Source organism: Paroedura picta, chromosome 5, assembly GCF_049243985.1.
Source record: "Paroedura picta isolate Pp20150507F chromosome 5, Ppicta_v3.0, whole genome shotgun sequence".
NCBI classification, from domain to species: Eukaryota; Metazoa; Chordata; class Lepidosauria; order Squamata; family Gekkonidae; genus Paroedura; species Paroedura picta.
This window is the reverse complement of record NC_135373.1, coordinates 33,022,839-33,050,791: the sequence shown is the minus strand read 5'-3', so window position 1 is coordinate 33,050,791 and position 27,953 is coordinate 33,022,839. Positions and strand designations below refer to the sequence as shown.

Below are 27,953 nucleotides of genomic sequence, written 5' to 3'. Positions count from 1 at the left end.
TTTGCGAACAACTATGCTGATTGGTACTCTTCCTTCTAGTCCTTGCAGAAGACAGCTTCAAGGAGCCCAACAAGTTTCCCGGGCGCTGCTCAGCAACTCTGCCTGAGACCTTGGCAATCCCCTCATGAGATACACACCCACACTCCAAGCCGAGCAGAAGACTACGTCTTCAGCCATCTCCCACTGCATTCCCAGCAGCTCCCCAGGAGCCCGTGTCCGATGATTCCGATAGGGGGCATCCAGATGGTCCAAACGAGGCCAAGCAGTCATCCAGCTCTGGGTCGTGGATCCGTAATGTCACTGCATGCCAGCCGTTATGCCCCTGGAGGTACCTTATCTGAAGTTGGCCCAGCGAAAGGAAAGAGCCAAGAGACCCAGGGTCCACAAGAAACGGCGTCATCATCAACAACTCTACCACTTGGTAGCAGCAGCTGCTCAGAAGGGACGACGAGGACTAGTAAGCTTCAGAGGAGGGTAGCCGAGGAGGAATACAGGGTCAAAATGTGTGTCGAACTCGGCGGCAGAGAGCAGGAAGGCTGTTCTGCTCCTGGTGGCCCAAAGGGTGAGTTCTCTCCCGGATCTTTGACAAGTGGGGAAGAACCCTTGGTAAAGACAGGGAAGGAAAGCCCAAGCTGCTTGAGCACTTCCTTTGAACCTACCCGCACTTTCATCTCAGACTTTCCGGCCCAGACGCTAGACAGGAGCAGCAGCACTGGCTGTTTGGCGGAGCCCCTGTCAGGCCAGTCGACCTCCTGCCCACTCTCCGTTAGGAGAAGGAACTTCTCAGGAGAGCTAGCCCTCCCGGTGGGGGCACATCGGAGGAACAGCCCGCCCCTGGAACAAGCAGGCTTCGGCCTACCACAGAGGGATGACGATACAGGAAGTACTTGAGGCCACCTTTCACCTTTTGTCACCGGTTTTCCATGTCAACTGAGGCACCTTGGTCAACGCCTATTGGTTCAAGGAGGACTTTGGAGTTGTGACCAAACTCGCAGAGAAGTTGCTGGTTCTCTTTTCGTTTCCGTCTGGTCTTATTTCCATGTGTACCTGTGCCTTTTTCTAGACCGTTCTGTTGCTTGAAATAGACAGATGTCGAGGGTCTGAATTTTTTTTTTTTAAGAGAGTTTTGGAAAGAGGTTTATTAGATTGCATCTCCTCCGCCGTCGGGACGTCTGTTCGCATCGTTTGCAGAACGAGAAAGGGGTCGAGAGGCATGTTGAAGAGATGCACTGAAAAAACAAAAACATTTAGGGGAAAACCAGAACAACCTCTTAAAATATACTGGTTTGAGTTATTAGGCAAAACGACCCGGTGCCCCTTGTACAGACAGCAGCAACTCCCTATTTATTAGGTGTTTTATTTAATATGTGCCCAAGTGCTTATACTATAATTATGATTTGCATTATTCTGGTTGCCTATAAATGTGCTTTAAGGACAGCTGAGATAGCTTTAATTTGGGGGTGGGGGGAGTGTTTACCCTTGAATTTGAACTGAATAGCACTTATTTTGTAGGGGGAGGCCCCAAGGGCCATGAATGCATATTCCCCTCTCCCAGAAAAAAAAAGGATATACGATGTGTCTTTTTTGCACACAATCCCCTCCAAAGCACTTTTTTAAAAAAGAGGGACCCATAAAAAAGGGTATTCCCACCCCCCAAAAAAGAATTAGCATGTAAAGAAAATAGAACATATTGAATGTAAAAAGTTTTTTCCATTAATAGTATCTCATCCTTAGTCCCCCCCCCCCCCCCCAGCGTTCTCCTTGCTTTAAATTCCAGGACGGGCGGCTGCTTTAACAAACGCACACAATCCCTGTAGGGTGCCTTTCACCGGCCTCTGCAAGACAGAGACTTGGCTGTAAACCCCAGCCCCTGGTTTCCTTTAAAAAAGGCTACCCTTTGAAAGTTCGCTCTCCGGTTTGAGAAATGAAATCTCAGCTTTGTAAGCCATTAAAAAGAAACAAATTCCCACACTCCCAATTGGGGGGGGAGGGAAGGGGAATCCAACCCAAGCATCCCTGGGTGGAAAATGGTCTTCCCCCACCCCTTTTGTTCCTTTGAGGATTTTTAAAAAAGAAAACCCACAGAAGGTTAATCTGTATTTGTCCAGTGGGCCTCTCAGCAGTCGTTGCGCACGGTCACCCAATCAGCTCGTTTTGGCAAATGCCACAAGATGGAGGCTCTCAAGGAATCCCGAGGAGCTTCTTCCCCCTCCGTCCCCTCCGTCGCCTACAGTGCAATCGCGTAAGGCACTTTTCGATATCTTATTTAGCTGAAAGGAAGACTAGCGATCTTGCATATATGTTACACTTATGTAAAGTAATAATATATATATGTTTTAAAGCTTGCCCCCCCTTAATGCTGCATCTCAGCCATCTAAAACCATACAATGTTTGGCCCCATCATGGTCATTAGCTAGGGAATTCTGCTCAGGCATCCACAAACCTGTCACAATGTTTGGAAAAGACTATTCCTACTTCTCCTTCCCTCTGCTATATAGAATAGGGTTTTTTTGGGCGACAGGAGACAGGATACCCACTTCCTATCTTCCTACAGACCCTTACAGATTCATTTCTCCTTTCTCTCCCAAACTGACTTTGACATCCCATGCCTCTTAGCGCATAAACAACACGCCTAGTCCTTGTCCAGCTAATTTTTAATTTTTGTCTTCCTCTTTTTCGTTTCCAAAGTCTTTCGGCATACCTGGAGAGTGTGTCTCTACCCCACCACCTGCTGCCATGTAAGCAAAAAGGCCTGCAGTGCTTGTAGGTGGCCTTATTCACTGCCCTATTCCATCTCGAAGTTTTCTATCAGAAGGGAAGAATGATGCTATCAAAAAAAAAAAGCAGCACTTCCTGCCGCTCAACGACGTGACACCAAGAAGTCACATCAGAAGCATACAAATTTGCCCCGCTGATGCAGCTTTAATACAGCCACTCATAAATGTTTGCTCCGAAAAAGAACCATCTCAGCTCACTCTGCATACATTAGATAATGCATTTTAGAAGCGGCTTTTCCTGGAAAATCCAGCTGCGAAAGCACATTGGAAGTGTGGATTATAGATTTGGAGGCTCCCTCCCTACGGACGAGCCATGTACAAACTCTTGGCCAAAACCATTCCACCAATAATTAACCCACAGACCCACAGAGAGCCAGCTTGGTGTAGTGGTTAGGAGTGTGGACTTCTAATCTGGCATGCCGGGTTCGATTCTGCACTCCCCCACATGCAACCAGCTGGGTGACCTTGGGCTCGCAACGGCGCTGATAAAACTGTTCTGAACAAGCAATGATATCATGGCTCTCTCAGCCTCACCCACCTCACAGGGTGCCTGTTGTGGGGAGAGGAAAGGGAAGGCGATTGTAAGCCGCTTTGAGACTCCTTCGGGTAGAGAAAAGTGGCATCTAAGAACCAACTCTTCTTCTTCTTCTTCTTCTCCTTCCTTCTTTCCAAGATGTTCCAAATTATTATGTACATACTAACACTGTCTCCCTCCCCCAAAAGGAGCAAATAAAATGGTGAATTGATTTAAGCGGTCTTAAAATAAACCGGGAATTGTAGCACAGCTGAATAACATGGAATGGCCTGGGGGAGGGGGGGTTAAATTAATTATCTGCAATGATCATTTCATGTTTGTGTTTGTATCTGACATTACAGACTACAGGATGTATTTTTTTTAAATAACATCATGAATGTGATGGTGACCAAACTGACTCTGGAATTTCAGTATTCACTGGAAAACGCCATTCATGGTCTAGGAGTGTTTCTTCTCTGTTTACTTCCACTTCCGAAGTCTCTCTTGTCGCAGAAGCCCAGAATGCTCTTAGTAGCAAGCCCACCCTGGACCTATCCCACAGACTTTATCGAAAGGCTTAATACAACCCCCTTTTCGACAGGTTATGGGTCTAGACATTTACCACGGGGTTAAAGTCCAGCTCTGGTGAAATGTCCGCTGCGTTTTCAATAATGGTGAATGTTCTAGAATGTCACCTCTCAGCTTCAGGAGAGAGAGAAAGCCCTGGATCAAAACCTCTGTGGGCATTACTGGAAAACATTCTGTCTCCACGTTAGCTGCCATTTTGGCTAATTAATTTCCGCTCTCCCTCTACCCCTTCTCTTCTTTCATTTTCACGCAGTTCTATTTGCACCAAATGGTTCCGGGTCTTGAAACTGTCCCTGAGCCATTATGGGGATACCTGCACATTTATTATCCATTCATATTTTGTGTATTTGATGTTGTGTTTCCTTTTGGGGAAGGGGGCTAGATCAAATGGCACAGGACACTCAAGTTTTTTACCTTTTACACTTTTCTCCTTTCAGTGCATGGAAAGTTACATTTTCTTTCAACTCCAGTGGAGTCTGTTAACAATCCGGCACATGTGTTTGGGTTTTTTTAAAAAAAATAAAATAACTATCTGGGTCTGGTTACCTTTTGCTTTTGTTTAGGCTTCAGCAGAAGAACATTTTCTCCACTTGCCTGTATAGACAGGCAACTGGTTGTTGCAAAGAGCATCTTGTACTTATTGTACTATCAAGAGCACATATGTTTTTGGAGAAGCACGAGGGCCATTGGCACTGGACTGCACAAGCAGAGCATGTACGACATGCTGCAGGGCGGCTTGTCTGTAGCGTTGGTAGACAATACTGTCTACTCCCCCTGCCGCCAAATTTGTGGTCCAGCAGATGTCCAGGTCCTAAACATTAGCATCTGCATATCTACAAAGATCAGTTTTCCATCTTTTTGGATACTAGTATGATGGCCTGAATCTCTGATGTTGCCCCCCCCCCCTTCAAGGCTTAGCTCGACGGTGAAGGTCCTGCCGGCCTTGATTTCCATGCGTGAAGCTTCAACATGTCTCACTTGTGCCACTAGCAAAAGGTGAAGAACAGTTGGCTTGACATTCTCTTGAGAGACGGGTTGAAGTCAACATTGGGTTAAGCTTCACATGCGAGATTGGCTTGTTGGGGCAGCTCTGAGATAGTCTGCAACATAAAGGAGGTGGCAATACCCTTCCAACCATCTATCCTACTTCTGTTGTCTCCAGGGCATTTCTAGGCAGCCTGCTGAATGCACTGATTGGCTAGTTGGAGCCGGTCCTCCCTCTGGCCAGCTACCGTAACACACTAAGGGCTCATACTGCAAGGTGCTGAGCAGACCTAGCTACGCCTTAAGAATGTGCTTAACCAGAAGCACATTAATTGCCCCAAATGAGGAGCTCTAGGACAACCACAGAAGCCAGGGTTCATTCCCAGCAGTTGTTGTGTAGTCCCCACAGTGTGGTGCTATAGGGAAGACCTAAGGAGAGAGCCAGGTGACAGATTGTTCCCTTATCATGTCTTTGAACCTGTTGTGATGGTTGTTTAAAATTGTTTCAGATTTTAATCATCTGGGCAACAAAGTACTGTTGTCATTTTCTCCCCCTCTCCCCCCCAAATCCTGAATTCTATAGCTTTCCTTTTCTGCATGGAGGTCAGTTTTTTGAGAAAAGCATTATTTTCAAGGAATTTTCCATGAAGATAACTTACAAAATATGAGCTGATCATTCTTAAACTTAGTCAGAAAATGTGAACATTTCCAGAGGCAGGATCCTCTGTCTTTATCCCTACGTGAGGCCAAAGAAAACAGAAAAGAAGGTAATGAAACAAACAGTCTATCTTTGTGTTAATCTATAAAGTGCTTTATTTTGGATTTATGAAGAAGTTCTCATTAAAGCACCAAGATACGCTGTGTGTTTTCCGAATGTTTGTGCGGCTAGACTACGGCAGGGCAGACTTTAACAGTTCATTAGGGGTCAGCATTTCAAACCAGTTGGTTGTCAACCCCAGCAATGTGAATTCATCTAATAATTTCCTCTGAAGGTATATAGTAAGGATATACAGGGCATTAAAAACCTGGCTTCTAATTAACAGTGTTGAAGACATCTACATTGTAGTCCACAATCCAGTGAAGAAAATACTTGGCTGTGAGCCAAATGACTCTGATCGAGAATTCTAGGGGTCTGCACCTAAATTTCCATATGAAGACAGGGCAAATGTTCCTCATGCTTGGAATGAGCATGAGTTGGAGCTGCAGAACAGGGAGGAGGTGAAAAAAAGACCACTCTCATTGCACACTGTTTTGCGCAAGAATTGGGAAGATGGGCTGTGTCTCCATGGTGGAGCATCGGCCTGGCACGCAAAAGGTCCCAGGTTCAATCCCCCACATCTCCAGTTAAAAGAATCAAATTAAGGGTGACCTAACGGAGAACCTGGAAAGCTACTGCTATGTTGAGTAGACAGTGCTGGCCAGGATGGACCAATGGTCTGATTCATGATAAGGCAGCTTCAAACGTACATACATGTGTACATAAGCGTTCCCGTTGGGTTTAGTGGCACTTTTCTGTTGCACGGCTGTAGTGTGACATGTGAAACGTTTCAAATGAGGAAGGGACATCTTTGGGGCTAACCCAGCTGGGAGATCTTCACATGTCTCCATGGGAAAACTGGTTCCAATGGGTTTAAGACTCAAGATATATTTTTTTCACACCCAAAAAACTGATTTGGCCTTTACTGTTAAGACGATGGACGCTCCTCAAAACAGCAAAGCTTGAGGAAATCTCTTTTGCTACATTTTATTACAATTGGCTTTTTACAAAGTATTCAGGCAAGCAATATCTCCTGTTTTTAAGGAAACCATTTCTGGAGACAAGTTGAGATGTTTTGATCTAGCCCTTTTATTGTGTCTCTACAATAACTTTCCCCTGCATTTTATCCCCCACTTGATTTTGTCTGTGAGAGTGCGCGTGTGTATGTGAGTGTGTGTATCTTCAGATTTGCTTTGTCCAGTTATTGCACAGTGTTCATGAATTTTAAAAGGTAAAATATTTTTTTAAAAAAAGGAAATACCAAATTGGGTCCTAACAAGTTTTACGTTATTGAAATGTTACGGCACTTACGCTCACTTTAGTAAATGTAATGTAAAAAAAAAAACAACTATAATGTGTACGCAAAATTTAATATACATGGTCTCATGTAAGATAAATATTTGCCTTTTTTATAAAAGGTGTATGTATTCTGTAAGTGGGATAGTCCTTTAGCCAGTTTCTATATGTTCTTAAAATGGCAATACATTCCAAAAACAGGTACTGTAAATATGTACAGAGTGCAGTGTCATTTGGTTGTTTTGCCTGTAATTTTATTTTCAGTTCCGTTTTTACATTTGCATCTTACAATGTCTATAATGGTTATGAGTGCAAAAAAAAAATTGGAGGTCAAAAGCACAGAATATAATGTAAAAAAAAAGAAGAGAAAAAAGAAAAAAAATCTCAGCATTTGATGTTTGTGACTCTTCTTGTAAATGACATCTGTACTGTGAATGAAAAAAGTTTTTACGAGTATATTGCCTTTACTACACTTCAGTCTGTACTATTCAGCCTGAGCCAATTTTTTTTTAATTAAAAAAGCAACAGCACGTTGGAATAAATTTTCAAGTCCCAACCTATCACCTGTGGCCTGTTTGGCAGTTGTTTGTCCAGTGGGGGAGCCCTTCTTTCCAAGGAATTTCTTGCTTCGTGGGTGTGGACCACGGTTAGAGGAGAAGTGTGGGCAGGTTCGCACATTGAAAAAAATAGTGTTATGTCAGCAAAATGGCATACTGCTAAAAAATAACGCGCCTCTGGGCTTTCCTTACCTTCTGGCTCTCTGCCACCTTCTCGCACTTCTTAGCACGCCTCTGCCGCATGCATGATTGAAATGGTGGAAGAGAGCAACACGCTTCACACACGACTCTCCTCCACCTGTCAACCAAGCCAGGCAGCCAATGAGCTTTCTCCATGTTTTAAAGGGCCTGCAGTGCCAGCTATTTTTTTAAAAAAATAAAATTTCTCCATTGAAACGCGTGTGCATCTGATCATAGATGTATAATGCTTTTTTTTCTTCATGCCACCCCTTTTGGAATCATGAGCCTTGAATCTTTTAAAAATTAATCCCTAGCCCCAATTCTTTTTTTGTGGGGGGAACTTTAGAGAGGCATGCTTTGTGTTTTAACTGGGGGTGGATTTTTTCCCCCTTTGCCTGAATGATTTAAAGCCTATTCGTTGCTCCAGGCAGTTGGCTTCAAACAAAACAAAACAAACTCTGTCACTGGGAGAGGGAGGCAGGAGAGAGGGTGGGAACTGGAGGTGGAGATAGCGCTACTTCAGCTCCATACATTTCCTTGGCGTATGGCTTGTTGGTTGCTCTCCTCTAGCTTGTGCTACATAGTTTTGGGAATCCACTTTATGAGATTCCCCAGCTAGCACTTTAAAGTAGATGTAGCTACCGGTTTGCTGCTTGGATGCTGGATGTTGGCAACATCGTGTGAAAAGCCAAAAATATTGCATCTGCAGAAGGTAAGCATTACACTATATTTATTGAGTGCAGAATGGCCCTGTGAATCTGCTCTTCTGTGAGGGAGTCATAGGACAGGTCTTACTATGAGCCAGGTGGTGTAGTAATTAAGATCAGCTGCCTCTAATCTGGAGAACCGGTTTGATTTCCCGCTCTTCCACATGCAGCCAGCTGGGTGACCTTGGGCTAGTCACAGTCCTGTTAGAGCTGTTCTCACAGAACGGTTCTGTCAAAGCTCTCTCAGCCCCACCTTCACAAGGTGTCTTGTGGAGGGAGACAGGAAAGGTGATCGTAAGCTCCTTTAAGTCTCCTTTGGATAGTGAAAAGCGGGGTGTAAAAACAAACTCCATTTGTGGGCAGTGGTCATTTCCAGCCAAAGCATCATTCCTGACCTCCAGGCAATTCCTTTATCTGTGTAGTGGGAGATGGGGGTAGGGGGTAGGGGAGTATTTGCTTTATTAGCAACACCATGATGCCAGTTCTTAGGGCTGGCAGCTCTGGGTTGGGAACTTTGAGGGTGGAGCTGGGAGTTAGTGGGATTTGGGGCAGGAAAGAACCTCCATGGAGTATAATGCTTTGGATTCCCTCTTAGAAAACACCCATTTTCTCCACGGAATCCGAAGGTCCCCCCTGGGGACTGGCATCCCCACCTCTGTGGTAAAACCATAGAGTTTGAAGCAAATGCTAGAGCGTCACGTCCCTGCTGAGATCCCTTCCCAGACTTTGTCCCCAAATCTCTAGGAATTTCCTGCGCCGGAGCTAGCAACCCTACACAGCCCTAGAGTGTCCAGAAAAACAAACGTACTCAGAAAATACTGTCATGGTTAAGTCAGAGGACAGTTATAAAAACGGAGAAGAAAATGTAGGTATGCTACAATCACACAGGACCAAACTCCCATGGAAAAGAAACTGACGGGAAAACAATAAAATTTCTGAATGCGACAACCTGTATTCCGACCTCTATTAACGCCCGATGATCTCCTGTAGGTCAAACCAGCCTCGCTTGGGGATGGACGTCTCTGTTCCCTCCAAAAGCAGCTTCCGTGCCACCCGGGGGCAGGAAGCAAATGCTCCGAGATGCTTCCTCACCAAAGTGTGACTCTTGGACAGCGATTGGCTTTAGGGTTGCCCAGCACCACTGCGGGGGAGGGAGCGCATTCTCCAAAAAATCCCTCCCATATCCGAACCCAGATGAGTCTGGCATGCTGACATCACCCAGAAGTGACTTTGGCATGTGGGGGGCAATGCTCTGGTTTTGAGGAAACCTCTATGGGGAAAAAGGTGTTTTGCCCCAGACCCAGAATGTCTCTCCCTGACGACCCCAGCATCAGCCGCCCATCAGGATGTTGTCCTTGCTCCGACGGAATGGGAGGGGAGTGGCTCTGCGAAGGCAGCTGTTTGGGGGGGGGATTTCCCCCCACTTTCTGAAACCCCCAAAGCAGGGGGAGCAATGCCAAAGTGGAGGTCCTCCCCCCAGCTCCTGCGGGGGTCTGGCATCCCTACTCAGCTCCCGTTTTAACAGGCCTGAGGCCTGGAGGGCACCTGGGAAATGTAGGCCTGCAGGAAAATGGACAGAAAGGCCCCTGTGTGCGTGTGAGGGAAAGGCTTCTAGAAAACTTTGCCCCACAGCCTCGGTCCATACATCTATGGCTAGGGTGGCCATTCCTCCTCCACATGCAGCCAGCTGGGGGACCTTAGGCCGGTCCCAGTCCTCTCAGAGCTGTTCTCACAGAGCAGTTCTGTCAGCGCTTTCTCAGCCCTGCACCTTGCAGGGCGTCTGTCGCGAGGAAGGGAAAGGAAGGCCGCTTTGAGACTCCTTCAGGTAGTGAAAAGTGGGGCAGAAAACCCCTCTGTTCTCCCTCCTCCAGGGGAACGGGCCTCTGTAGTCCGCAAATCAGTCAGAATAGCAGGAGAAGCCCAGGCTCTGCCTGGAGGTCGTGGGCAGATCCCAGGAGAGAAAGGAGGCATAAGCATTGATCAGAAGGGCATTTCTGCCAGGCATGTTGCCATGGTACTTCCCTATAAACCCAAAATAAATCCAGGCAGCCGCTTGTGCTGTGAATGGGCCCCACTGGGCCGCTGAGCTTGTCCTAATTAAGGAGCATAGAGGAGCTATTGCGGCTACCTGGAAACAAATCTAGACTTCCAGGCACTTGTGCTGGGGGGGGGGAGGGATTGGGGGTAATTTGGAATCCTCCCTAGGAGAAGACTAGCAGCGAGGCAGTAACCTCCCTCCACTGATGCAGCAGCAGGACTGATGCGTCAATATAACCTACAGGCCTGGCTCTGGGCGTGGGACTCTGTCGCTTGGCACCATCTCCTGGCCTCTTCTGGTCACAGCAAGGGCAGGTTCAGCAGGGAAGCCTTAATTGCACTCATTCATAAAGGGGTTTGTCTTCTGACTTATCGTGCAGCCCCGCATTGGGATCGTGCTTGTGCCGGCCGGCTGGCTGTGGAGCATTTTTCTACAATGTAAAGCTGTACAAAGGAGATGTCCCTGACAAAAGGAACTGCACAAGCCCTGGTTATCCCGCCATGGGGATCACGTGTTCCTCAGTTCCCTTTTTGTCTCACTTTTCACTACCCAAAGGAATCTCAAACAGGCTTACAATAACATCTTCCCTTCCTCTCCCCACAACAGACCCCCTGTGAGGGAGGTGAGGCTGAGAGAGCCCTGAGATTACTGCAGAAGAAAAAGAGTTGGTTCTTATACAACACTTTTCTCTACCCAAAGGAGTCTCAAAGTGGCTTACAGTTGCCTTCCCTTCCTCTCCCCACAGCCGACACCCTGTGAGGTTGATGGGGCTGAAAGAGCTCTGACAGAACTGCTCTGTGAGAACAGCTCTAAGAGAACTGGGACTAGCCCAAAGTCACCCAGCTGGCTGCATGTGGAGGAGGAGTGGAGAATCAAACCCAGTTCTCCAGTTTAGAGGCTGCTGGTCTTAACTACTATGCCACGCAGACATGCAGTTACGCCAGCGGCAGGTTTAATACCAAAAAAGTTTAATTCTGGATATAATCAATGGAAACAGTCTTCCTCAAACCTTACATATAGGGATATTTGTGTGTGTGTGTGTGGAGGGGGGGGGAGTTAGTGTCAAGATGCATAAGTAACTGAGCAAAATTTGAGCCCAGGGCCACCTTTAAGATCAACAAAATTATATTTTTACTGAGTTACACGGTCTTAGACCAGAATACGAAAACATAAAGGATAAAAACAAAATGCTTGTGATACTCAAGCATTGGAAACAATTTATGGGTGTATTAAGCTAAAAAAGATCATTATGAAAAATTAACAGGGAGAAAAATTTAAATTTAAAGAGATTAAAAGTTCAGAATTCTAGATCTTTCAATATAGTTCTTGTCCTTCTGGAGAGTTTGGATCACAAACACACAGGATTTCGCCGTCTGCAGAGAGAACTGAGGCTTTTCACTGAGAAGGTTCTCTAATCTGCTCAGCATCGGTTTGATGTGGCATCTTGTCTATTAGTGGGCTAATAAGTGGGCCAATAAGCGTAAAGCAGGCAGTGGAGGAGAATGTCTTCTATTGCCTCAACTTCTTTCAGAGGACAAGAACAGAGTCTCTCTGCAAGAGGAATTCTGCTGCATCTGCCCTCCAGGACTGCAGAAGGCAAAGCCGACCATCTAACCAAGGTAAAGGCTCTTCTGGGTTTGTGGAAGTTGATAGTTGATCAATAGGCAGCTGGTGCTAGAGTATATCCTGGAGGTGCTGGTGCTAAGAAGGTTGTAGAAGTGCTTGCAATGTCCTTCTGTTGTCTGGTATCTTCAGTTCTTTGTTTGGTGAGTTGCCTCTAAGATCAACAAAATGTAATTCTGGGTATAAGATTCAGTGAACATGCACACTTTTCCAGTTATGTTAAAACAGGCTTCCTCAAAACTTACATATAGGTGCGTTCCTATAGTTGCCAGGAAGGACTAGTTAGAGTCAAGATGCACAAGTAACTGAGCAAAATTTGAATCCAGCAGCACCTATAAGATTGTCATGGCCCAGCTTGATGTAGTGGTTGGGAGTGCAGACTTCTAATCTGGTGAGCAGGGTTTGATTACCCGCTCCCCCTCATGCAGCCTGCTGGGTGACCTTGGGCTGGCCACAGCACTGATAAAGCTGTTCTGACTGAGCAGGAATATCAGGGCTCTCTCAGCCTCACCTCTCTCACAGGGGGTCTGTTGTAGGGAGAGGAAAGGGGAGGTGAATGTAAGCCACTTTGAGACTCCTTCTGGTAAAGAAAAGCAGCATATAAGAACCAACTCTTCTTCTTCTCTTCCTCCTCCTCCAAGGAGTTCGAACCACAGTTCGCCTCAGAACCCACAAACAGGAGTCCCAGGCATAGGAACAAAACTGAAGTTGGTATTTATTGAGGAAAATCAGGAAGCATCAGATGAAAGTGAATACAAAGGCAAAGGCATCATTGAAGACACCTGTACCTCGAAGGACCAAGGCAACTAGACCCTCAGGCCCATGCTCCCCCCCCCACCATCATATTTCTGGTGGGAAGGATCTGTTCCCACAGTGGACCCGTTTGATCCGGGAGAGTGTGACAAGCAGAGACAGTCACAACCCAGTGTAAGGAACAGCAACACAACATGTTTCCCTCTTCCCCAGGAACATCCAATAAGGCTTCAACACAACGGTCAGATGGTCTACACTTCTTAGGGGTAGATGAAAGCCAGATACACAGAGTTGGGAGAGGCACAGACCAGGAGGACAACTCAAGTCAAGAGAGGAGCATGAAGATGGATGTGGCCAAAACGAGGCGCACGGCAAAGACCAAGGAAGTTTCATTCTGGGGATAAGCCTTTGTGTGCGTGTTCTTTCGCTTCAGACCAACATCCCTACCCACCGGAGAGTAACTGAGCGTTAAATATGGCTAAGATTAAATCAAAGCTGTCTATAAGACCCGTGAATGGCAGCAAACTAATGCAAATGTTAAACAGATGGGGGAACTGAGTCCCCTGGATTTCGTCCCGACATCTTTTTGTTAAATTCAAGTGGGTGTTGGTCAGAACAAATTGAGAGTCCAGGGGCACTTTTAAGACAAACAAAAGGACCAGCTAATAGGTGAACTGAAAGACCTCTGCCTGAGATCTGGAGCTGCCAGTCTAAGTAATATGGACCTTGACACATCAAAGATCTGCTTCATATGTTCATTGCCTAACCTCAAGAGGGCTCTGTCTAGTTGAAGTTTGTATTCCTTCATTGCACCAAAGCACTGCTATGCAGACAGACAAACACCTGTTCTTAGTGAGGGCCTGAAATGTAATCCTTCCAATCCCACTTTCGAAAAGCGAAGCTAATTACACAGCAATCCTAAACAGAGTTATACCCTTCTCATCCCATTGAAGCTCGTTGGTGTAGAAGTGTAGAACTCTGTTTAGAATTCCCCCATGTCATCTCTAGGAGAACGTCATCAGGGAATATTTACTAGCAATGAGATCTTAGGAAGGCATCATATTTGCTTTCAATTTGAGCTAGGGTATATATATAACCCAGTACATTTTGTTCCCTATTCCCTCCCCACTAAAGAAATAAAACAAGCAATATAACAATTCTGAGATTCTTCGTTTACTAGTGTCTCAGATTGTGCCTGCATGTTCATGTGCAGACACCGTACACACAAGTCCTTTGAGTATCTGGAGTACACAGATGGGGTGGGCAGGCTGGTCTCCTGCCACACACTCACCCGCCTTCTCGAGAGATGCCATGGGATTTCATGGCCTCACGTGCTTTCCATTTGAAAAGTCCACTTTGCCTTGGCTTCCTAATTTTCAGAGATCACAATACCAAGTTTGGTGTTTTTCACAGGACAGATCATAGAATCATAGAGTTGGAAGGGGCCATACAGGCCATCTAGTCCAACCCCCTGCTCAACGCAGGATCAGCCCTAAGCATCCTAAAGCATCCAAGAAAAGTGTGTATCCAACCTTTGCTTGAAGACTGCCAGTGAGGGGGAGCTCACCACCTCCTTAGGCAGCCTATTCCACTGCTGAACTACTCTGACTGTGAAATTTTTTTTCCTGATATCTAGCCTATATCGTTGTACTTGTAGTTTAAACCCATTACTGCGCCTCCTTTCCTCTGCAGCCAACAGAGACGGCATCCTGCCCTCCTCCAAGTGACACCCTTTCAAATACTTAAAGAGGGCTATCATGTCCCCTCTCAACCTCCTTTTCTCCAGGCTGAACATTCCCAAGTCCCTCAGCCTATCTTCATAGGGCTTGGTCCCTTTGCCCCAGATCATCTTCGTCGCTCTCCTCTGTACCCTTTCAATTTTATCTACGTCCTTCTTGAAGTGAGGCCTCCAGAACTGCACACAGTACTCCAGGTGTGGTCTGACCAGTGCCGTATACTAGCGATCCCCAACCTGTGGGCCGTGGACCACACGTGGTCCTTCAACTAATTGGAGGTGGGCCCCGAAGGACGCCTTTCCCCCCCCCCCGGCCCTTTACTTCACCCCCCCTGGCCCTTTACAACACACTTGATTGTTGTGACGTGTCTGTACCTTATTTTGAAGGGATGTTTAAACATTACCATAGCGACCAGAGAGCGTTAGGGCAGTGGTTGAGAGTAGAGGAGTAAACTACCCCCCACCGGGCCTCAGTAAAAGGTGTTGAGTGGTCCCCGGTGAGTGGTCCCCAGCGTTGAATGGTCCCCGGTGATAAAAAGGGGACATGATAACCCTCAAAGCAGAGTTCTCTCAGTCCCACTGACCTCACAGGGTGCCTGTTGTAGAGAGAGGAAGGGAAGGCCAGACTGAGGAGACATTACTGACCTTGATGAATCGAAGGTCCAATTCAGTATAAGACAATTTCATGTGTTCATGTGCCACAGCTAGTGGCCCTAGCTACTGTGTGTTCAAGACACATAATTTATAGAATCACAGAATAGAATCATAGACTTGGCAGAGGCCATGCAGGCCATCTAGTCAATGCAGGATCAGCCTATAGCATCCCAGATAAGTATCTGTCCAGCCGTTGCTTGAAGACTGCAGTGAGCTCACTACCTCCTTTGGCAACTGATTCCACAGCCAAACTATTCTGACTGTGAAAATTATTTATTTATTTATTCTTTGATGCCCTGCTCCTCTTCGCATGTCGGCGTGGCGCGGCTTCCAAAATTGTTTCATTAAAACAGATATAATACTAACATTATGTACAATATTAAAATCATCATCTTAAAAACAGTCATGCCAGCTGTATAAACAAATTATTCCATTAAGAGTGTCCCTGTTTTCAAAGGGAGGGGGCATTCATATAGAGGGAGCCCAGAGGATGCTTAATCAAAGTCACCTTGGTGTTCATTGAACCCAACCAAATACCTGGTGAAAGATTTCCATTTTACAGGCCTTGCAGAACTGACCCTTCAGGGCCCTTAACTCTTCTGGGAGCTCATTCTACCAGGTCAAGGCCAGAACAGAAAAGGCCCTGGCCCTGGTTGAGGCCAGATGACTTTGGGACCAGAGGTCACTAGTTTGTTCCTATTGGATGACCTTAGTGTCCTTAAGGGGGGCATAGACATCCAAGCAGTCCCTCAGGTTCACTGGGTCCTAACTGCTTTGAAGGTCAACACCAGCACCTTAAATCCCATTCAGAATTCAACTGGGAACCAATGCAGCTGTCTCGGGGCAGGCCAGTTGTGGCTCCTCCATGGTGTACGAGTGATGCCACATTCTGCATCAATTGCAGTTTCTGAATCAACATCAAGGGAAGGCCCACGTAAAGCGAGTTACAGAAGTCCAGCCTGGAGGTGACCATCACATCTATCTCTGTGGCTAGGTGTTCTGGGGCCAGGTAGGGCCCTAGTAGCCTCGCCTGGCGCATATGGTAAAATGCCAGTTGAGATACCTTAGTGACCTGCTCTTCCATTGAAGGAAGGATTGCACAGCCATAAGCATGGTATTCTGCTTCCTACCAGCCACAGGACCTCCATCAGGTGGCACTGCTCAAATCAGACCTACAACTTCCAAACATCTGGCAAATTTTTCTGGGGGAGAGTCCAGCCAGCCAGCCTCTAGGAAATAGAGCTGGGTGTCATCTGCATATTGATGGCATCCCAGCCCCAAACCCTGAACTACCTGGGCTGGAAGGCACATGAAGATGCTGAATAGAGTTGGAGAGAGAACTGCACCCTGAGGTACTCCACAAGTGAGTCGGCAACATCGAGAGTAATTCTCTCTCGCAGCAACCTTGTCTCTGTTTGTGACGCTGGAGGAAGGAGTTCAGCCACTGGAGGGCTGTCTCCTGTATGCCAGCATCGGTGGGGCGATCAGCAAGAAGCTTGTGGTGTACCATGTCGAATGCTGCTGTGAGGTCTAACAACACAAAGCTTATAGTATTGACAGTAAAACACCCTTCCTCTTCCTGTCCCGGCTCAAATTCTGCATAGGAACAAGGGCCAGTAAGAAATGGCCCACGCAGAATGGAAGCCCAGTTAGAAAAGGGAATGCTGCAGTACATAAATAAACGTGACATCATATTGGCTGATAGTGTTTTCCTCAATCTGATCCCAATTCGGTATGATCCAAAGTCTACCAAAAGAGCTGATCGAGCCAGGAATACCATACGGGCCCTCTGCAGATGATCAAAGAGATTCTAGGCCATCTTTTAAATGACTCCTATGCATCTTCCCCAGGATGTTTCCTTGAGATAATAAGGACTCTTTAGAGCAGGGATTCCCAGCCATGGGTTATGTGGCCTTTCCCAGGGTTCAGATGGTTGCTGACCTCACTAGGCATCACTGGAACTCACTTCCCCTGTTGCTCTACAGGCCTAGTTGCTTTCTCCACAATGGAAACAGTAAATGATTAATTGGCTCGCCCAATCCTCTGAAGGGACATGACACAACTTCCCGGGATCCTCAAAGTCTGAAAAATATCTCAGGGGTTCCTCCACAGTCAAAAGTCTGTGTTGGAAAGTCTTATGCTTCAGTTTTTCAAATAGGCCCTCTGCATAGGCAGACAGGTTCTCTGTTAAGCAAAACAGGCACAAGCATGGTAGATGAGTGCATGTTTGTCTGTTCAGCATCGCCCATTCTGTTTCTACTCAATGCACATCTGCAAACACACCGCCCCGGAGGGCAGCTTTGGGGGCAACTCATGTCGCACGCAACTTGCGCAGGCCGGGTTAGATTCACACCTCTCCTCTTCCAGGCTGCAACGGAACTCTACTGGGCATGTGCAAGAGGGCCCTGTGGAGATTCCCGCAAGCTGGAGGCACTAGTTCTGCCAGCTGTGCTGGTGTCTGCAGCTACGCCATGCCCAGCAAGCAGGCATAGTGCATGCACCACATCACTGTTACAAGCAAAGAAAGTTGGCTTGCGTTAGAGCTGGGCGATAATAAACAAAGCAGTGCAGAGATGCCCATAGATAGCAACTAAGCTTCTTGAGTCTGGATGATAGATTACAAGCATTCCCGACATGAGTTCACCCTTGAATGGAAGCAGCCACCCCATGCTGACCTCTGATTGGTTGAACTTCATCTACCTGCGGAGCATTACCTCTGGGCAATCCGTCAGCGGATCGTCTCTCTTTGCTTTCCGCAGCAGCGCTCCACGTTGCACAGGTGATCCGCGGTCTGGCTCTCGGTTACCTTTTAGGGCATGAAAAGAGGGGCACCGCGTTCAGTGGGCAGCTTATTCCACCTGAGTTCCTCTTCTCAATAGAGCTGTTGATAGCGATAGGGCCTGGCCTCAGAGGTGAGGGGAAAGCTGAAACCCGTATTGCAGACGTGACTCATTGCCAGCCAATCAGGGTCTCCCTTTCAGTCTTGTCAACAATTCCTTAAAAGGCCGTTGCCTTGGATCAGCGTAGCCAGAGAGGGTCATGGCCGCACGCCACCAAAGTCATTTGGGGAGGTAGATGCCGTCACTGGCAGAGGTCACCCTAGGGAAAGAAACGAACAAAAAGATGTATTTATTTAGATATTGATCCTTCTCTTTTCTTCCCAGCGGGAAACCAAAGCTGCTGACATCATTCTCCCCTTTGAAGAAGAAGAGTTGGTTTTTATTCCCTGCTTTTCATTACCCAAAGGAGTCTTAAAGGAGCTTACAATTGCTTTCCCTTCCTCTCCCCGCAACAGACACCCTGTGAGGTAGGTGGAGCTGAGAGAACTCTGAGAGAACTGCACTGTGAGAACAGCTCTACCAGGACTGTGACTGGCCTAAGGTCACCCAGCTGGTGGCATGTGGAGGAGGAGTGGGGAATCAAACCCAGCTCTCCAGACTAGAGGCCACCACCACTACACCAAGGCATTTTGTGGCTTGCTACATATATTTCCTCAGCAGCCATTTTGTCAGGGCCACAAGCTTTATGGTGCTGAGAAGCCCTGACTTAGTGGCAGTGAAATATTACTATTAGAAATGTAAATTCTGGATAATTTATTTCTTTAATTATCAGCTTGGTGTACTGGTTAAGAGCGGTGGGCTCTCACCTGGGTTTGAGTTCCCACTCCTCACATGCAGCCATCTGGGTGACTTTGGGCCAGGAACAGTTCTCTCAGGGGTCTCTCAGCCTCACCTATCTCACAGGATGCCTGTTGTGGAGAGAAGAAGAAAAGGTGCTTGTAAGATGCTTGGAGACTCCTTAAGGTAGAGAAAAGCAGGGCATATACACTTACCCTTCATCTTTTTCTAAAACACTTTCTGCTGCCTTTCTGCCTTACAGGAACTCAATAATGCTTTACAATATAGATCATACATACTCATTAAAAACAATAATTTAAAACTGCTGGCAGGCAGAAGCCATGATCAATGCCCTCATGAATAATAAGAACAGTTATTTTAAAATTTGGACACTTTTATCCACTTGCAAACATTCCCTTCCAGGAATCAATAAGAACTTTCTCCTTCAAAAAGAGTTTAGATACCTAGTAGATGGATTTTGGCTGAGGGGGGCTGGTTTGAGGTAATCCAGGCTGAGCCTAGCACCTGCTTCATCTTTACTGTTTGCCATTCTAGGTTGCTAAATACCATTTTCTCCAGGTGAATGACTCCCTATCACCTGGACATCAGTTGTAATCCCTGACCTCCAGCCATCACCTTGAGCATGGTCCTCCTCTTCCTCCATCCAGAGCCATGAAGGCAAGAATGATCCAGATTCTAGGATGAATCTTGGGTAGGTCATATTGGAGCACTAAGACATCGATTGGGTGAAAAGGGGCAGCTGGTGCCACTGGTTTCTGCAGGCCTTTCTTTGACTATGGCTGCAAATATGGTGGCTCTACACAAAGGGAAGGGAAGTAATTGCATCACAATGTTGGGAGTCGTTTTGTTGTCTCCTGGACAATCTTCTTTTGTAGCAGAGTGCATTCCGCAGGGCCTGCAAGAGCTGTTCCACTGGGCCTATGGTTGAGACCCACAAAGACCACCAAGAAGCTGGCCATCCTACGCCAATGAAAAACATTTGTGTGTCATTCAGTGGTCAGGAACAAAACACTTTAGCTCCCCCTCCCCCTTCTACTGGAGAGAAGGTGGTGAGTCCTTTGATTGTTTTCAATGTAAATCTGATTGTTCTAAATGTTTTAATCCCTGTTTTATCCTATGAAATGTTGTGAGCCACCCTGAGCCCTTGGGGAAAGGCAGCATATACATTTTAAAAAAATCAATCAACCAATAAGTGTTGATATTTAACCAGAAACACAGTGAGCCATACAAGTTCTTCATTGTTATCTGTTGGCTACCACCTTGCAGCCCTGTTTGCTATTTTCTCAGATGCTCTCCTCCATTTCTTTTCTTCAACAGAGGATTCACTCCATGGAGTGAATGCCCAAACATGCTTCCAGCTGGTCCATGGTAAGGTGACCAGATTTTAACATTGGTAAAGCGGGACACCATTGACCGGGGGGGGGGGGCGGGTCTTGATTAAAAATTTGGTCTATGTGGAGCAACAAAAAGTTTCATAGAACACATAGAACGCAAAAATAGTATTGTGATATATATGTTTTAATTTCAACGTAAGTACAATTTGCCAGGTGCCCCCAGATGTCCCTCTACAAGTGGGACAATCTGGTCACCTTATTTATGGGATGTTGTTATGAAGGGAAAGGAACAGATTTCTTTTGGGGCCAACTTTCAGCAATCCTTGGTGGGATGTTCAAGACACTGGATGTTCAGAGGTGATTTGCCATTGCCTGCCTCTGTATAGTGATCCTGGTATTCTTTGGTGGTCTCTTATCCAAGTGCCAACCAGAGCTGACCCTGCTTAGCTTCCAAGATCAGATGAGATCACACCAGCCTGGCTATCCAGGTCATTTGAACTAGTGTCTCCAGCATGCAGGAATCTGCACAGGGCCCTGTTGAACATGCCCAATGCAGCTTGGAAGAGGCTGAGAGTATTTGATGAATAACACATCCAGGCTATTTGTTACAGTTTTAGCCCACTCTTCTTCCAGAGAGCTTCAAAACATGGGTGCCTACAGGGGCTGGAGTCTTGAGCCAACTGTACTATAGCTAAGGGGTAGTCAGCCTGTGGTCCTCCAGATGTCAATGGACTATGATTCCCATGAGCCCCTGCCAGCAAATGCTGGCAGGGGCTCATGCGAATTGTAGTCCATGGACATCTGGAGGACCACAGGTTGACTACCCCTGCTGTAGCTCATTCTCAGCTTCATTATTTTATCCTGGTAACAATCCTGTGAGATAGGTCAGTGCGTGAGTGTAAGAGAGAGAGCACCTTCTGCCCATTTCATCACACCAATTTTCTTAAAACATTCCAGAATAGGGATGTGCACTTCAATGTGCATTTCTGGCCTGGCTGTAAAGCTGAAAAATACCTTATCTGGACAATATTTGGGCTATTTCAGGATCAGGTCTTGAAAGATTCCATGAATATTGAGGAATATCCATGGCCAGCAATTTAAGGCTCCCAAGCATGTTCAAGCAATGTAAGGCTTGGCAAGTCCACACTGCCTATGCTGCTGCCTTGGACTTTCTGGGAGGCATTGGTGGGGCTTGGCTGGCTCGCGCCTTCTTCGCCACTGCCCAGGACTTGCTGGGCAGTGTTGGCATGGCTGAGCTGACCCGTGCTGCTGCTGTGGCTGCCCTGAACTTTGCAGTTGGTTCCCTGTAGCTGGGCTGGGCTGACCTCCTTGACTGACACCACTACTGCTGGCCACCTCCATGGTGGCCACCTCCAACCATCTTCTAGCACACTCAGGGGGGCGGGACTCATGGACGTCATGTCCATGAGGTCTTCCGTTTCACCAAGTGCACTAGAAGATGTTTTCCACATCAATCAGAAAAAACTGATCACCTGCCCAAATACCTTCCTCCTGCTCCATTCTTAGAGCTGCCAGCCTCTAGGTAATCGCTGGAGATATTCCACTATTATGACTGATCTCCAGGCCACAGAGATCAGTTCCTCTGGAGAAATTGGCTGCTTTGGAAGGTGCCTGAGCTCCATTGAAGTCCCTCCCCTCCCCAAACCCTGCCCTCCTCAGGCTCCACCCCTAAAATCTCCAGATATTTCCCAGGCCAGAGCTGGCAACCTACTGCACTCCAAAATAAACTTCATCTAAAGCAAAGGAAACATCTATTTATTTAGAAACCTCACATCACCTTGCTCTCTGAACCTCTACCTGCAGAGATAGGGCTTCTTCGGTGGGGGCACCTTACCATTGGAACCTCCTTTCCCAGCCCTGCTACTTGTGTGGAGAACTGGGGGAGGCAAGAGATGGTTTAAGGTGAGTAGGTGTGCTAGGTCTGTCCCCTCCAAGGTGCAGAAACTACAAAAGAACTCCTATTTGAGAGAGGAGGACCAATGGATGAGGCCAGTTCCCTAGCTTGTGGTCAAGTCTATTAAGGCAGGAGGGGAAAGGCTGCAGACCCCCTCTGAAATTGCCACAAATTCCCCACAAATTCCCAGAGAGGAAACCCTACTCTCCCAACAACCCCCCCAATGGTTTTACATAAAGGTTTTATGGATTGTTAGAGCATTCTAGTGAAACCTGTTGTCTCTTTTGGTCCCATGACTGCAAGTGACGTCCTTCCATCGCCATGACATCCCTTTTCTGTCTCAATTTGGCCCAATGCAGCACCAGACCAGAGGCAAGAGAAGGAAAGTCTCTCACTACAGCTGCTTAGCTGTTTTTGTGACCTGCTCCTGCCCTGCCCTACTCCAGAAAAATATTTGTGAAGGACTGTAAACAAGAACACCTTCTGCTTGCAAAAAATCCCAAAAACTTAACTTGTACCAGAAAAACACCCACGGTACATTTAGACATCGCACAGCTGTGTCAAGAACATTTCTGAACTCCGTTATCTTGAATGGTTTGAAACGTAATAGGAGGACATGCTCTACCTCCCTTACACCAACTATCTCACACTCCCTGACATCAATCCGTTGAATCGTCCAGAGCTCCATCCTGGGCATCAACCATGGGCCTGTCCACCCCCACATGTCCAAACAAGAATATCAGCACCAGAGGCTCCTGGCTCAAGGACTCCTCAAGGTCACCTGGGCTGCAGGACTGAGGCTTCCTAGAGGGAGCCTGATGCTCTCCAAGAATTACAATGCTTTTAAAATCTACAACACATACAAATAAGCAAAGGGACAGCTTTAAAACCACCTGCATCACGACTACCATTTTATCCTCAAGGAATAACTCAAAGAATCATCATGCGGAAGGCAACTTAAACAGGTGTACTGTTGTTGTTGTTATCCGTTCAGTCGTGTCTGACCCTCAGCGATTCTATAGGAAAATCTTCGTCTTGCGCCCCTGTCTCTGACTGCTTCTTTCAGTTGGTTCATGGTCATCCCTCTATCGGCTTTGATCGTGTCGAGCCAGCAGATCCTTTGGCGACCACGTTTCCTTTTGCTGCTGACCATGCCGAGCATTAATGATTTTTCTAGCGAGTTTGATCCCATGATGTGTCCAGAGTAAGTGAGCTTTAGCCGTCATATCTTCCCTTCTAATGACATTGTTGGCTTGCTCCTCCCTAAAACTATCTTGTTGGTAACTCTGGCTGTACACGGTATTCGAAGCATTAATCTCCAACACCATAATTGGAAAGCATCTATTCTCCTCCTGTCTTCCTTCTTCAGGGTGTATCATAGAACCATAGAGTTGGAAGGGGCCATACAGGCCATCTAGTCCAACCCCCTGCTTAATGCAGGATCAGCCCAAAGCATCCTGTTAATCCTACTCAAGTCAATGGGTAGATTTCCCTATAGCTTATTTCTCGACACGTCCGCTCTTTACACAAGTCTTCATAATCTGCTTGGCAAGAGACCTTGGCCTGTATCGTAGCAGGGGACGGATTGTGGGACCGTGGAAGAGCCTGTTCTTGACATGCAGCAGGAAAACCCAGTGCAAGGCTACATGCAATGGTTGAAAACATAAAGCATGAAGCATGAAGCGCAGACTCTTCACAAATTGACCCACAATTTTACAATTTAGATCGCCATGTCACAGTTTTTCTGAGTGGATGGAAGTCCTCATGTAGACATCGCAAGTGACCTTGGGTAAGCTGTGAAATATGACTTGATCCAAGCAGATGCTAATGGGATCCCGGTTTTGTTATTCCTGTTTATCCGTTTATTTATTTTATATTGGGATTTATACCCTTTCCTTCCCAGGAGGCTGGGGCGGGCCAGCTTCCATCATATTAAAATCACAGATAACTATGGGGTATAATTTATCTGCAGATTAGCATTAAATTAAGACATTAAAACTTAAAACCATTAAAACCTTTACAATTGAATGTACTGACTGATTTGCCAACATTAAAAGTAAAGGTATCCCCTGTGCAAGCACCGAGTCATGTCTGACCCTTGGGGTGATGCCCTCTAGCGTTTTCTTGGAAGACTCAGTACAGGGTGGTTTGCCAGTGCCTTCCCCAGTCATTACTGTTTACCCCCCAGCAAGCTGGGTACTCATTTTACCGACCTCGGAAGGATGGAAGGCTGAGTCAACCTTGAGCCGGCTGCTGGGATTGAACTCTCAGCCTCATGGTCAGAGCTTCAGACAGCATGTCGGCTGCTTTACCACCGTGCGCCACAAGAGGCTCCTTTGCCAACATTACTGCCCTCAATTTTCAGTTTTGGGGAGGGGGGCTATCCGTATAGAGGGAGCCCATCGATGTTTTGTTTCAAATCGTCATGCCATTCATTGGTCCCCACCCATGCCTGGCGGAAAAGCTCTCTTGCTAGCTCTTTGAAACTGCTCCCAGTCTTGGAGGGCCCGCAGCTGTTCTGGGAACTTGTTCCATCAGGTTTGGGCCAGGACTGGAAAGGTCTTGTCCCTGGTTGAGGCCAGACATAGATCAGGGACCACCAATTTGTTGGAATTGGAAGATCATAATGTTCTTTGTGGGGTATAGTTACATGCAATCTGCCAATACACAATACATCACAAAACAACACTGCTACCCACCCACTACTCAAAGACAAATCAAAGATTTAAACGATTTAATAAGATTTGTCTACAGTTGTATGAAGAATAACAAACATGGGAGCCTGTCAGCATCTGCTTGGATGACTTTATATTTCATAGCTTACTCAAGGTTGCCTGTGATGTCTACCTGATGTCTACTCAGAAGACTTGTGCAATGGATATATAGAGTGTAAAATTGTGGGTTCTTGATTTGTGAAGCGTATAATTTTATGTAGCCTTACACTGTGTTTTGTTTCTGCGTGTGTATTGTTCCAACACAGTGCTTGTGTTGAGTGCAGCCTTTCTCAACTTTTTTACCATTGAGAAACCCCTAAAATACTCTTCAGGCTTCAAGAAACCCCAAAAGTGGCACAATCATACAGAATATGGTTGGGAAGCATAGCTGTGTACTCACCCACCAAGGGCCCCTCCCTTCCTCATCCCCTCCAGGCCCATCTTGGGCCATTTGTGAGGGAGAGGTCAGCATGACCATATATGGCAGCGATTGTCAAGCTGGGGGTCACGACCCCTATGGGGGTTGATCGACCCTTTTCCCATGGGTTGCGTGACGGCCACTGCGCCGCCGCGCCGCCGCTGCCCTTGGCGACCCAAAGGGAGTCACAACATTAGGAAGGTCGAGAACCACTGATATATGGTCATACCACCTGATAAACATTTAACAAAATTTGAAAAAATATATATTTTTTAAATCAATCAATCAATCAATTATATTTTTTTAGCCCGCCACTCTCCATCCATTCAGGAAACTCACCAAGAAACCTCAGGGTTTCACAAAACCCTGGTTGAGAAAGCCTGGTTTAGTGCTTATGGTGTGCAGAAGGCCCAGGTTAAATCTCAAGCCTCTACAGGGGAAAAGATCAAGGAGGACGTGACATAAAGGTCTCTGCCTGAGACACTGGAGAACCACTGCCAGTCTGAATAGACAACACTGACCCTGATGGACTGAGCCTCTGATTCTAGTACAAGGCAGATTTATGCATTCCTGTCCTGTGTTCACTCTATTAAGGAAGGTTTGAAGTTGTCCTCTAGCCTAAATAGCCCTAGAAGTCTCCTTACCCTGGAAGAACTTCTTTAAGCCAAAAGTAGGAGACCATGCCTTGTTCTTGCCCACTAAATGGTTCTAAGAAAGAGTCTTCCAACCCTGGAGGGACTTGGTTTAGCAAGAAGTAGGAGATCATCCCTTGTTTTCACCCCAGTGATCCTATGAAAGATACTCCCAAGTCAACATAGGAAGCCACCAGCAGCAGCAGCAGAAGAAGAAGAAGAGTTGGTTCTTATATGCCGGTTTCCCTACCCGAAGGAGGCTCAAAGCGGCTTACAGTCGCCTTCCCATTCCTCTCCCCACAACAGACACCCTGTGAGGTGGGTGAGGCTGAGAGAGCCTTGATATTACTGCTCGGTCAGAACAGTTTTATCAGTGCCGTGGCGGGCCCAAGGTCACCCAGCTGGTTGCATGTGGGGGAGCCCAGAATCGAACCTGGCATGCCAGATTAGAAGTCCGCACTCCTAACCACTACACCAAGCAGGCCTCCTCCTAACTTGATTGAAACACCGGATCAGCAAGAGATCAAAAGAGTCAGAGGATTGTACTCTTCTCTGATGAAGCCAGCAACCTAGTCTGCCCATCACTGATTTACTGCAAATATTTGTGCCCCCTACACTCTTAATAAAAATACATTCAAGGTGGCATAAATGCATTTTCATCCAAACATCTTAGGTCCTCTTCTGGCACCCGAGATCTTCCTGGCCACCTGCATTTCTGCACCTGGCTGACGAGCGAATGGTGCGTGATGTACTGATTGGTATCGACACGCCCAAAAAAACCCAGCTTGCAGGAGGAACAGCGCGTGAGCACATTCCAGGAGGCAAGGAGGAGGTGCCATCAAGGGGAAGAGAGAACCAGGTGGACACCCTTTCCATTAGCAGCCCCTCAACCTACCTGGCATTCCTTCCCACCCCGCTACGAAGAAGTAAGAAGACAGTGTTCTGTATCATTGGATCATGTTTCTAACTATTGATCATTAAAAGGATCCAATTGCCGATGGCCACGGAGGAGCAACAGGTTCAAAGAAGATGCGGCAGAGATCTGTGAGAATTGCGCCAGAATGGGACCAACCTTTTAATTTAAATTGTGGGGAGAAATTGCTGGCAGGTTGAGATAGGAGTCATACAATCTTAGGGTGTAAAGTTACTATAAAATCTAGACCCTGGGGATATGGAATGTCATGATACAGCCCAGTTTAATAAGACCTTAGAAGCTAAGCTAAGCAGAATCAGTAATTGGTGGAGGGAATCAACAAGGAAGAGTCTGCAGAAGAAGGCAATGGCAAACCATCTCTGGTTCTCAATTGCTTTGAATGCCCCTTGCTGGGTTCACCATAAGCCTATGGTATAACCTGATCTTGTCAGATCTCAGAAGCTAGGCAAGGACAGTACTTAGATGGGAGACCACCAAGGAAGAATGTGGTAAAGAAGACAATGGCACATCACTTCTGCTCTTCACTTGCTTTGAATGCCCCTTGCTGGGGTTGCCATAAGTTGATTCTGACTTGACAGCAGGTACAAAATCTAGACCGTTCCACATCATTCAATGCTCTCCATCCTCGGTGACCCAGACCATGAGTCCATCCACACAGAAAGTAACATTAGACAGAGTGGAGGGATCTGAGGTCTGACTCCAAAACATGATATGGTAACCTCATTTGCCAGTTTGGGACGACATCTGAACTAGTGGTGCTGATGGAGTCCTTGTTACTTGGCTTTGGAATATGAATTTGCTCATCTTTGCACTGCTCATTATGAGGGCCAATGTTCATATTCAGCATCTCCTCCACCCACCTCCCATGGAAATCTAGTTCCACCAAGTGTCTAGTCCTTAGCATTATTTTGGCAATGCTGTTGGGATCGTGACATTGAGAAAGAACCATAGTAGAGCATCTGCTCTGCATGCAGGAGGACCCCGGATCAACCCCTGGCATCCCCGATAAAAAGGTTTAGGTAGGAGGTGATGCAGCCTGAGTCCCCAGAGACCTGTACGGAACAATGACCTTGACTGGCCGAGTGTCTGATTCAATATAAAGCAGAGTAGGGATTTGAACCTGGGTGAATCTCCCAGATCTCTACCTATTACACTAGAGATTGGCGACCCTAGAGGTCAATGGACTTTCCTCTCCTGCCATAATG

The 27,953-nt window shown here is 46.7% G+C and overlaps 1 protein-coding gene across 4 annotated transcripts in view; it reads left to right on the top strand.

Annotated features, from left to right (window-relative positions):
• The window catches only part of HIVEP3 (HIVEP zinc finger 3), a 257,097-nt gene extending 249,621 nt beyond the window's left edge, over positions 1-7,476 (top strand). For all 4 annotated transcript variants that reach the window (XM_077337133.1, XM_077337132.1, XM_077337134.1 and 1 more), the window contains one exon: positions 40-7,476. In XM_077337133.1, the coding sequence (XP_077193248.1) occupies positions 40-891 (852 nt within the window). In that variant the 3' untranslated portion in view covers positions 892-7,476. The remainder of the gene's footprint in view (positions 1-39) is intronic.
• Positions 7,477-27,953: the final 20,477 nt, after the last annotated feature.